This window comes from Loxodonta africana, chromosome 24, assembly GCF_030014295.1.
Source record: "Loxodonta africana isolate mLoxAfr1 chromosome 24, mLoxAfr1.hap2, whole genome shotgun sequence".
In the NCBI taxonomy this organism is placed as follows: domain Eukaryota; kingdom Metazoa; phylum Chordata; class Mammalia; order Proboscidea; family Elephantidae; genus Loxodonta; species Loxodonta africana.
In genome coordinates, this window is record NC_087365.1 from 37057950 (window position 1) to 37070745 (window position 12796).

Sequence of the window (12796 nt, forward strand, 5' to 3'; positions counted from 1 at the left end):
CAGGGAGCACAGCAGAGGACCCCTGAGGGAGCAGGAGATCAGTGGGATACAGACCCCAAATTCTCATAAAAAGACCAAACTTAATGGTCTGACTGAGACTGGAGGAATCCCGGCGGCCATGCTCCCCAGACCTTCAGTTGACACAGGACAGGAACCATCCCCGAAGACAACTCATCAGAAATGAAAGGGACTGGTCAGCGGGTGGGAGAGAGACGCTGATGAAGAGTGAGCTAATGATATCAGGTGGACACTTGAGATTGTGTTGGCAACTCTTGTCTGGAGGGGGGATGGGAGGATAGAGAGAGAGGGAAGCCGGCAAAATTGTCAAGAAAGGAGAGACTGAAAGGGCTGACTCAAGAGGGGGAGAGCAAGTGGGAGTAGGGAGAAAAAAAAAAAGACAATGACAAACGAGGGAAAATATTTGCAACATATATGACAAAAGGGTAATATCCTTAATTTACGAAGAAAACAAAAAAAAACCAAACCCCCTGCAGCTGAGTCAATTCCAACCTATAGTGACCCCGTAGGGTTTCCAAGGCTGTAAATCTCTATGGAAACAGACTGCCACATCCTTTACCCTCGGAGCTGCTGGTGGTTTTGAACCACCAACCTTTTAGTTAGCAGTGGATCCCTTTAAGCACCGGGGCTCCTAATTTGCAAAGAGCTCCTAGAAATCAAAATTGGACAAAGAATAAGGTCAGGCAGGTTCACAGAAAAAAACAATACAAATGGTCAGAAACATAGGAAAAGACAAGTAACCTTATTTATAACAAGAACAAAAACATGCTAATCAAGAGAAGATCCCATTTTTCACCTGTTTTTCATAATTTTTTAAGTTGGATAATATTCATTCAGAGTGAGGGAAATAAACACGAAACCAAACCCACTCCCATGAAGTTGATTCTGCGATTCATAGCAGCCCTGTAGGACAGAATAGAACTGCCTCATAGGGTTTCCAAGGCTATAAATCTTTACGGAAGCAGACTGCCACTTCTTTCTCCCACAGTATCGAACCTCAGACCTTTGGTTAAAGTGCAGCTGAGCACTTTAACCACTGCACCACAAGGGCTCCTGTGGGGAAATAAAAAATAGATGCTGTTAAATATGTTGAGAGTGGAAGTGTAATTGGCCCAACCTTTTTAGGAGGCAATTTGTTAGTATCTTTCAGCATTTTATGTGTAAATACCTTTGGACTCAGCAATTCCAATACTGGGAATCTGTCATAAGAAAACATGCAAAAGTGTGCCGGAATACGTGTACATAGATGTTCCTGGCAGCCATTGTTTCTGATAGGAAAAAAAGAAAAGGGGGGATGGGAGAAGCCAACTTGGAAACATCCTAAACAAGGCACTAGTTAAATTTTGGTAGATAAGTTTAGTGGAATTCTAGGTAGCTATTTTTTTTTATTTTAAAAAATGAAGTGTGTGCTGATATCAAAAGATATATTAGGGAATGGAGGTGTGTGTTTATTTTTCCCCCTGAAAATACACACGAGAAACTTTGTGGTTTTTGTTGGAAGAGAGGAATTGGGTAATGGAGGTACAAGAGAAGAAAATGTATTAGTAAGTGCTCAATAAATATCTGTAGAGTACATTTTATACCTTTTTGTATAGCTTGATTTTTACTGCCTACATCCATTGCTTTTACTTTGATACGGGATGGGGGAATCAATAATAAAGCAATAAAAAAATTCCAGAGGTCCTGCATAAACTCATTTTTGAGCTTTGTAATAGCCAAGGCAAAAAAGAAGCCCTAATAAAGAAACATAACACATTCATCAGGAAAGAGAAACATTTTTTTTAATTGCACTTTAGCTGAAGGTTTACAGAACAAACTAGTTTCTCATCAAACAGTACACACATAGTTCTATGACATTGGTTAACAACTCTACGACATGTCAACACTCTCCCTTCTCAACCCTGGGTTCACTATTACCAGCTTTCCGGTTCCCTCCTACCTTCCAGTCCCTGCCCCAGGGCTGGTGTGCCCCTTTAGTCTTGTTTTGTTCCAGTTCAGTCTTTGGCTGCAGGATGAACCTCAGGAGTGGCCTCGTTACTGAGCTGAAAGGGTGTCCGGGGGCCATACTCTCAGGGTGTCTCCAGTCTCTGTCAGGCCAGCAAGTCTGGTCTTTTTGAGTTGGAATTTTGTTCTACATTTTTCTCCAGCTCTGTCCAGGACCCTGTATTGTGATCTCTATCAGAGCAGTCAGTGATAGTAGCCAGGCACCATCTAGTTGCACTGGACTCAATCTCGTGGAGGCCGTGGTAGATGTGGTCCATTAGTCCTTCGGACTAATCTAGGAAAGAGAAACATTTTCCTGATCTTAATCTCTGAAAGGAACAGAGCTGCCAGGGAGATTGGTCCAAACTTAGATCTGATCTTGTCTCTCCCCAGATTAAAATTTGTTGGTAGATCATTTTTACTTTCCTCTGTAATCCTGCCATTGCCCACCTGACTGGCTTCCTCTCCCCCATGTATGCATGACACTCCATCCAAACTGGACTTTGCATATGTTATTCCTTCTGTCTGAAATTCTTCTTCCTCTTCTTTGCCTAGTTGTCAGCTATGCCTGTTGTTTCTGTTTTAAGTGGTGGTTACCTTCATTGTGAATCCCTCTATCTAGGTCAAACATCCCTCCTCCGTGCTCCCCAAGCCCACTGTGCCTACCTCAGTAATGGAACTACTTGTCTCACTAGCCTGTAATTATAGTTTTCCTTTCCTTACTAAAGAAGGAACTCCTTAAGGTTGGATTACTGTCTTGTTTGTTTTAGAGTCCTAATCACCCAGCACTTGCCAGGCACAGAGATAAGTGCTCAGGGAATGAATGGGTGAGTGAGTAATCTGAAGCTTGAGTTCCATCTCTTACATCTAGTGTGTAGATAAGTCACTTCTCTCTGGCCTCAATTTTTCCATCTATACAATTAGAAAGTTGGCTCAGATGATCTATGAAAATTCTCTGAGTCTGGGGTTTTTTTGTGTTTGTTTTCTTCCTTTATGGTTGCCATATGCCTATGTGCGCACACGACACACACACACATACACCTGGAAGTTGTTACCAGCTGCCATTCTGAGTAATTTCAAAGTTTCAAAACTGAGCTCGTTAGAATTCACTGTGTTTATTATGGCCTGTCCCACATCTGTTCATTCACCAGCTGAAGAAATGAGAGCCATATCCAACTTGCTTGGCCCAAGATTGCAGAACTAATCTTATCCCCACGCTTCCTTTCTCTGATCTTCTCTCCTTCACATGCACAAAGGTCAGAGAATTTCTCTGACATGTGTCTCTAAAGACATCCCTTTCTTGTTCTACTTTCTCACCCTGAGCTTAGCTCCCTTGGTTCACTTTCTCTAACCTGGCTTCATGATGTTTTTTGCCTTCCTGTGGGCACAAGGCCTCTTCTTTCCACTTTCCACTCTCTAGTCTCACCTAACCCCACTCCATGTTCCCTGCCCCCCTTCTTTTCTCCAAGGTGGAAAGTAGACCACCTCAATCCCAGCTTTACACAAGAGTGTAACAGAAAATATTAGAGGTGAACCTGGGGTCTTGAGAAGGCATGGACTATGTAATACCTCTTTCTACAACATATTTGAATAAAAAGTTTATATTTCTGATACTTGAAAAATTGAATCTATTGATTAGGGACATTTTATGAAAAATGATGGGTTCCCTAGGAAAAAGCCATCTACCTACTCCCAAATGAGGACAAAAAAAAAACTTTAAGGACCATTTTGTAACTGAACAGATATTACTCAGAAGTAGGAGTAGGTACTTGTGTACAAAAGGGTGAAGACTATTGGAAGGCATTTGAAACATATCCAGAGTTGAAGAGTGGTTTGTTTGCCCCCCCCCCCCCCCCCCCCCGGCCAACCACCACCACTGAAAATTGAGAGCTTGCTTTCCACCCATTCACTCAGCAGGTATTTACTTTTTATTTACTATGTGTCAGGAGTCCTGGTGGCATAGTGGTTAAGAGCTTGGTTGCTAACCAAAAGGTCAGCAGTTCGAATCTACCAACTGCACCTTGGAAACCCTATGGGGCAATTCTACTGTGTCCTGTAGGGTCGCTATGAGTTGGAATCGACTTGACGGCAATGGGTTTTTTTTTTTTTTTTTTACTATGTGCCAGGCATTGTTTTGGATCAACAAAACAGGTTAAAATCTCTGCCCACGTGGAGCCCTGGTGGTTCAATGGCCAAGAGCTCTGCTGCTAACCGAAAGGTTGGCTGTTCCCATCCACGGGCTGTTCCTTAGAGACCTTATGGGGCAGTTCTACTCCGCCCTTTAGGGCTTCTATGAGTCAGAACAGACTCAGTGGCGCATAACAACAACAATGTGGAGCTTATATTCTAATTGAAAGAACACTGTGAACAAAATAAGTAAATGATAACAGTATTTTAGGAGATAATATGTGCTAGAGAGAAAAATAAAACAGATAAGAGGGAATAGGCAATGTTGGTGCATTGCATTTTTAAATGGGCTAGTCAAGGGAAGTCCTTGAAATGACGGTTGAGTACTTGATTGAAGAGGGTAAGCCATGCAGATATCTGGTGAAAAGAGGAAACAGCAAGTACAGAGGCCCTGAGGCAGGAGCGTGCCTAACATTAGAAACAGCAGCGAGCCACTGGAGGCTTTGCTTATAGCTTATAAGCAGAGGAATGACAGGACGTGACTTTAGGTTTTAACCTAACGGATCATTCTGGCTGCTGTATGGAGACCGAAGGGGGCATGGATGAGACCCACAAGTAGGCTATCGAACATTTCCAGCAAGAGATGATGGTGGTGTGGACCAGAGTAGTGGCAGTAGAGGTAGTAGTAAGAACAGATTGGATTCTGGATATAATCTGAAGGTAAAGCTGACAAGGTTAATTGTAGGACATGTGAGAAAGAAGAGAATTAAGGATATTGCCATTGTTTTTGGATTGAGAAACTGGAGAACCTGGTGCCCATTTAACTAAACTAAGGGGAACAGGTTTGGGGAGAAAGGTCGAGAGCATGGCTTTGGACATACTCAGTTTAAAGAATCTGTTAGACAACCAAGTGGAGAGAGCAGATAGGCAACTGAATACATGAGTCAGCATTCAGGAGACAGGGCCGACCCGTAGATACAAATTTGGGAGCTATCAGCATGTAAATTGTTTTTAAAGCCATGGAACTAGATGAGATCACCGGGAGTGGATGTAGATATAAAATAGAAAAGGTTCAAGGACTGGATAACTCCAGCATTAAAAGATTGGAAATGAAGCGGTGGAAGATAGGAGTGAAAATAAACAAACAAGTGTACAAAATTATATCTGTTATACTAAGAGAAGGATGTTTAATTGTGGCTTTCCTTAATAGTCAAGTGACTGGGAAATCAAGGTAACTCTGGTGTATATATAGGTGTTACAGATTGGATTGTGTCCTCCAAAAATATGTGTTGTAAATCCTAACCCCCTTGCCTGTGTTTCTAATTCCATTTGGGAATGGGTTGTCTTTGTTATGTTAATGAGACAGGATTAGTGTAGGGTGTGTCTTGAGTCAATCTTTTTTTGAGATATAAAACCAAAAAACCTGTTGCCATTGAGTCAGTTCCAACTCAAAGAGACCCTATAGGACAAAGTAGAACTGCCCTTTAGGATTTCCAGGGAGCAGCTGGTGGATTCAAACTGCTGACTTTGGTTAACAGCCGAGCTCTTAACCACTGCACCACCAGGCTCCTTTTGAGATATAAAAGAGATTAAACAAGCAAGTGAGCAAGCAGAGCTGAGGGAAGACAGATGCCACACCACATGAAGAGCACCCAGGAGTCCAACGAGCAAGGACCTTCCCCCAGAGCTGACGGAGAGAGAAAGCCTTTGCCTGGAGCCAGCACCCTGCATTTGGACTTCTAGCTTCCTAAACAGTGAGAAATAAATTTCTGTTTATTAAAGCCATCCACTTGTGGTATTTCTGTTAATAGCAGCACTAGATAACTGAAAACCAAAAACCAAACCCATTCTAGTCAATTCTGACTCATAGTAACCCTATAAGACAGAGTGGAGCCCTGGTGGCATAGTGGTTAAGAGCTATGGCTGCTCACCAAAAACTCGGCAGTTCAAATCCACCAACCGCTCCTTGGAAACCCTATGGGGCAGTTCTACTCTGGTCCTATCATCTGGTTTCCAAGGAGCGGCTTGGTGGATATGAATTGCTGAACTTTTTGGTTAGCAGCCAAACTCTTAACCACAATGCCACCAGGGCTCCCTAGATAAGTAAGACAATAAGAAGATGTTTTTCAGTCAGTTTTCAAATACAGTGTTTGTCGTCCATTCTCTTAAGCATTTCATTTCAAAATAAACTTTACTCTGCCATTTGTCTATGAATAAACTTCTTCCACCTCCTTTTCAAGGTCATTATTCTTGGGTTTGTTTGTTTGTTTTTCCTTAAGAAAAACATCTCTTTAAAATTGAAACCTATAATACACCCTTCAATTACCCTCTTCCCAGTGTAAAAGAATAGTATTTCATAATAAAAGCCCTTGGACTACATGAACTCAAAAAGCATTCCTATTTTGAAGTACTTAGAGTCCAACTGCCTTTAAACTTGAAGTGGAGATTTTAGCTGCACCAGAATGTAAGTGAGCACTGGAACCTGTCATATTTCTTATTTGCTTGGGAAAGTTATAAGGTAATTTGAGAATTCAACAGAACATGTCTTATTTGTTCATTATTTGCCCATTTCATGGCTGATATTTATATTCTTTTCAGAGGTTATTTCTGTACATGGGGGATTTTGTTTGCAATTCTGTTGTGGACAGTAAAAATCAATTAATTCTGAGCATAATAGAAAGTCTTAGTTTTGATTCACTTGTTCAAGTTGTCCTTTAGGATATCATCCCTTTTGAATATGTTTCTTGTGCAACGTGTGAAGATCGGTTAAGTTGTCCAGTGACACAGTTTGGGTTCTTGTCTTATTAATCAATAGCAGCAGTCAGAGAAGGCCTACTTACTCCTCCTTCAACAGAAGAACACTAGGCTTGAAAAGAGGTAATAATTACTGCTCTGATCTCAGCATGTTCTCTTTTCTCCTCCCCAACCCAGAGCATGTCTGTTCGATCCTGGCTTCCCTCCTGCGGAACCTGAGAGGGCAGCAGCGGACCCGGCTTTTAAATAAATTTACTGAAAATGACAGTGAGAAGGTGGGTGCTTGTTGGACTGTAAGAATGGGGCCAGGACTGGCAAGGATAGAGGGCTCTTTTTCTGATCTCATTTGAAGGGTGCGGGGTGAGTGTTCCTGCCCTAAAATTTTCTCTTCTGTCATCAGGGCCCCATTGCTTTGTATCTCAAAGGTTTTTCTCATGTTTCTCCCTCTCATCTCGAAATGCATTTTCCTAGAAGGGATAATACCTTAAGGCGGTATCATCTAGCACTTTAGGGGAGGGTTTTGAACCCAACAAGAATGGATTATAATAGAATGTTGGTGGTGGAGAGAGTGGTGCACAGCAGAGCACAATGGTTAGGAGCATAGGTCTTGGATGCAGACATCTAGATTGGAACCCGTTTAGCTGCTTTTGAGATGTGTGCCACTCTGAGCCTTGCTTTCCCTGGCTATAAAATGGTGACATGAATACCCGCTCTGGAAGGGTCAACAGAAGGAGGATTAAATGAGTTCTTACCAGATGGTGGTGGTCAAAATGAACATGATGGAAATAAAATGGGAGAGCCTGTCCTAGGTGAACTATGGAAGCTGGAAATGATCGTGTAAATGAGATTAGATGAATAGTTGAGACTGTTACCTAGCATGCCAAACCATAAGATCTAACAGTAATAACCGAAACCAAAACCAAACCCACTGCCATCGAGTCAATTCCGACTCATAGCGACCCTATAGGGCAGAGTGGAACTGCCCCATAGAGTTTCCAAGGAGCGCCTGGCAGATTTGAACTGCTGACCTCTTGGTTAGCAGCCGTAGCACTTAACCACTACGCCACCAGGGTTTCCAACAGTAATAAGACCTACCATTTAGTTAGTGACTACTGTGGATTGGTAATATAGAAGATGCCTTTTGTTGTTGACCTGTTGGTTTGTCTCTGGGTAGGTATTATCCACGTTTACAGATAAGGAAATTGAAGCTTAGCAACCTTACTTGACTTGCCCAAGATCACACTACTAATAAGTAGCAGAGCTGGGATTTGAACCCAGGCTGCCTGAGTGCAGAAAGTCCCTGTGTATTGTATCACACCAGATATAAGTAGGCACTTCTGAGTGAGTGAGATTAAGCACCAAAGCCCCCTACTTGACCTATAATAATTTGTTTCTTTCTGCCCATGTCCACAGTAAGGCTGAAATATTTTCCTACTTTGAGAGAGATGTAAGACTGTTCTTTAAGCCTACCTCTGACCATTTTTCCCACCCTCACAAAAAAAAAAAATAAAACTTTTTTTTTTTTTTTTTCTTTCACTGGCAGTGTTGTATGGTAAAGAGACCATTAAGTTAGGACAAAGAACATCTAAGCACTCATGTCACATCCCTGGTGACATCATTTAACCTCTGGTCATCAATTTCCTCATCTTTAAAATGGGGGTTACTATCTTTCCTGCTTTTTTCATCTTTTTTTTTTTAAGGAAATAATGGACATGAAAATACTTTCAAAATTGAAATATATAAGGTCTTACTTAGGGTCATCATTGCTGGGGAGAGAAGAAGTCCTGGGCACAGTCTTCCTGGACTGTCTGATGCCATGTGGAACCAATACCTGCTATTAACCAATATCAGCTCCTTGGGTAAATACCAGGGTTGCCAAGAGCCATGCTGGTTCCACCCTAATAAAAAGATAGGATGGAAGTCTGGGCTTGCTTCGCAGTGTTCCCTCAGTCTTTTAGAAGTCTTAGGGAAAAATAAAACTTTTTCAAATCCACTGAGTGTTCTTCAGGCTATGTTTGAAGCATAACTTTTGCCAAGTTTAAAACTGATTTTTAAGTTATTGCTGAGCAAAAATCAGGTTGTTTTTTTTTTTAACTTGCTGAAGGAGCTTTTCTTACACTTTCTTCTGACTCAAAAGCAACTAAAGAGATTTTACTCAGACCTTTTTAAAAAAAAGATCAGCTGTGGGGCACAATCTGAACATGAAAGGTTTCAGTTCGAGAAAAGGAATTTCTGTAAAGTTCTAAGTGAATATCAAGTATGTAACTTCAAGGTCCTTCACTTTGCAAGAAGGGTGTTGAATTTTTATTTATTTATTTGTTTTTAACCACATGAATTTGTGGGAATCCTAGAAGGACTGGGAATATGCAGTCTTCTTTTGGGAATGGGCCGGTGTTGACACTGCATCCATCCTACATCTTTGCTTTGTTCTGCCCCAACTTTTTGATCCATTCCTGATGCATCCCTGAGCAAGGTTCATATCCGACGTAAGCGGTGGGAGAGTGGACCTCCCTTTGTAAGGAGTGACAATGAGATGAATAGAAACTCCTCTGTTCTCTTGCCTTGGTATTCATTTTCCTTTTCACTCATGCCTGTGAAATCTCTTTCAGGTTGACAGACTGATGGAGCTGCATTTTAAATACCTGGATGCAATGCAGGTGGCCGACAAGAAGATTGAAGGGGAAAAACATGTACGTCCCCCTGCTATCTTTTGCCAGCTATTGACTTGCACTCCATTTGGGTCCCTTGTGCATCTCTTATCTCTCCACAGAACAGGTAACAGCCGAGCTGCCATCTAACATGTTGCAAGGGCAGAGCAGATGACGGTATGCTAGAAGTTATAACTGCTCTTCTGACAGGAGTGAAAGTCTTCTAAGAGGAACGTGTGTAGGATTGATCCAGGTCTGACCTAGAGTCTGGATAGAAGGCACAAGTACCCTTGATAAAATGTTCTTGTAAAAGCTGGCCAAAGTACTTTGATGTGACCTGCTACCATGTTGGCAGAGTGTGTCTTGGTTAACACTCTTGCCGGCTTCTTTAGTCATAAGAGAAGCATCCTAAGGAAGGGTGATCACAGGGTGTAAGAGCTATAAGGGAACTGAGGTCATCAAATCCAGTTCCCTCATTTACAGATGAAAACTGGAGACCGAGAGAAGGGAAGCTGAGGTACATTGCAGCAAGGCCTGCATACCACATTCAGAATGACTGGCCCTCATTTTCTTTTACTGATGGTTACTAAGGGGAGGGAAACCTGCCAGATTTTTTCTTCTTGAGTGACTGTGTTTACTGTGGTATTATCCTACCTTCTGTATTTTTCACCTTCTTCCATTTTGTTCTCTGTCATCTCTGGCCTCTAGTTTCTCATCTGTACTCCTTAATAAGGGTAAGTTTTCATGTCTGTTGTTTAATGTACGATTATGTTCTCTTCCCTACAAGACATTCCTCAGCCTGTGGTCACATTGCAGGTCTGACCTAGAGTCTGGATAGAAGGCACAAGTACCCTTGATAAAATGTTCTTGTAAAAGCTGGCCAGAGTACTTTGATGTGACCTGCTACCATGTTGGCAGAGTGTATCTTGGTTAACACTCTTGCTTTTTTCGAAGTCTGTAGTAGCCTCATCTCCTTGTGATCTTGATTTGCAAAATCTGTGCATCCTCTTTTCACTCTTCTTGCCTTAACGATACACTTGAGGCTTTTGAACCTCACTGGTAGGAAAGCCAGTTTCAGCATCCCATCCCCTCTGTGTTGGGACAGTCTAGCTATGTGGCAGAGCTCTGTGCATTGGGAATTACACTAGCGCTTTCCCTCAAGCTATGCCTCAGGCCAGGGTGAGAGACTAGAGCTTAGAGGAAGACAGTGACCAGGTTGTGTCCTGATTCTCTTTGCCTCTCCTTATCCACCCCTCCCCTTTCTCAAAATATATCTTCATTTCTGCCTTCATTTATGAAGACCAGTAGATAGGTAACTGTATGTTCTCTTTCCTACTTTGAGCAACTTTTTCATTCTTATGATTTCCCTATGATCCCTAAACCTAGTAAGTCCTCAGATGTCTGTTGATTGATCGAATTGATTGACTGGGACTTTCTTCTTTTATACAGTGATACTACTACAAGATAAAAGGCAGAGACTATAAATTCTGAGGCTGGACTTCAGATACTGCCATGTTCCGAACTGTTCCAAACACAGTTCTTCCATTCCACACACCCCACCCTCTTTGTTTTGTTCTTTGATAAGACTTTCCTTTTCTTCCCTATACAGGAACTAGTACATGAAGGACACATAATGATTCTTAAAGTGCAAGAGTAATATATTCTTTCTTTTTGTCTGAACAATAATTAGAAACAAATTGCAATTCCCACTTTTTAGGGAAAAAAGCCATGAAACCATTAGAACCCCATCTTTGATGGATCCCCCCTAGTGTTATCTGCTGGAGGAGATTTTGAGGTGTGGTAGAAGGAGCACAAGGCAGGGGCGTGAACTTTTAGTTTAGGCACCACTTCAAAATAGCAGCTCAGCTGTGGCTTGCCACTTAGCCACATGCAGCCTCAATTTCTTAGCTATCGAGTGGTATTACAGCAAAGGTGATCTCCAAGGTCCCCTCCAGCTGAATTTTTTCCCTCAGGTTCTGTTGAACATCCTTTGGTAACTCCACCATTTGTGGACAATAGAGTGGATTAAGAACAGAATTGGAGGTTGAGCAGTGGTTGAATTGTCTTCCAGATAGAGAAGCAGCAACCTAGTGGAAAAGCTGTGCGTGAGGTAAGGACTCAGATAGCCCTGGATTTGAATTCCAGCTCTGCCACTTCCTACCTCAGTGACCTTGGACAAATGAGTTAACCTCGCTAAGCTTTAGCTTTCTCATCTGTAAAATGGTAATAATAACCCATTCAACGTTGGGAAGATTAATGAAGATTAAGCATTAAATATGTGAAGTACCTTGCTCAGTAAGTAGAAGCCGCTGCTGCTGATAGCTCTTCCTAGCTTCCTCTGGAATTCTTGTGTAACTTTTAAGTAAATCTTTTCCCGAGTGCATACTCCTTATCAGATATCCCAGGGGTCACTCTAAAAGACTAGCATGTTGGCACCATTAGATGCTTTGTTTGAGGTGAAGCTGGAATAGACTTTTTTTGAGAGAGACCAAGTAAGCTGTTTGGCATCAGGGAGCAGCTTGCATGTAGCTGTTAGGAAACTTGGCCTGCTTCCCACAAGATTATCTATTATCAGCATTGAAGAGAGTGTGAAATTGATTAGCGCTGACGGAGAGTAATAGCTGCAGCCACTCTCCTCAGCATTCGTGGGGCCTCTATGTGCCATAGGCACCAGTGCCTCTGCCATTCCCTGACAAACATCTGTCTCCTTGATGCCAAGGCCGTTTCGCTGAGCACTGGCAAACATTCCAAGGCCATTAGTGCTCAGCAGCCTCAGTGTTGCTCAAAGAGACAGTTCGGGGTGGGGGCTGAGGGATGCATTTGTGAGCAGTGTTCACTGCCAGCACTCAGGCTCCATCCTGACAGATGAAGCCACCTCACAGGTATGAAGTGACTTAGAACAAAATGTCTTTTTCACCTCTCCCTTAAACAATTTGTCTTCTCACCCCATCCCCTATTAAATTCGGATATGCTACACCTATTGGGAACTCAGCAAATATATTTTTTACTTAAACTGAACACTTCCTAGACATTTTGATGATATTGTCTGTCAAATCAGTAATGAGTAAGTATCCCACATCCTTTGCCAGGTCTGCAGCAAAAGTAAACCTTAGGTAGCAGGGTCAGGTATTGACAGTGTTAGTGTCTCAAAGCCACAGCTCCCCTGTAAACTTCGGACTTCATGGGCACAGTGCAAGTGTCCTTGGTTTGCAGTTGACCAAGATTCACTGGAGAGAATCCAGTCATTTGGCAAATATTTATCAGCA

The 12796-nt window shown here is 42.2% G+C and overlaps 1 protein-coding gene across 1 annotated transcript in view; it reads left to right on the plus strand.

Annotated features, from left to right (window-relative positions):
* Positions 1-12796, plus strand: part of CTNNBL1 (catenin beta like 1) — a 221218-nt gene that overhangs the window by 181880 nt on the left and 26542 nt on the right. Inside the window, exons 12-13 of the mRNA XM_010591671.3 lie at positions 7060-7157; positions 9492-9572. Coding sequence (XP_010589973.1) covers positions 7060-7157; positions 9492-9572 — 179 coding nt within the window. The remainder of the gene's footprint in view (positions 1-7059; positions 7158-9491; positions 9573-12796) is intronic.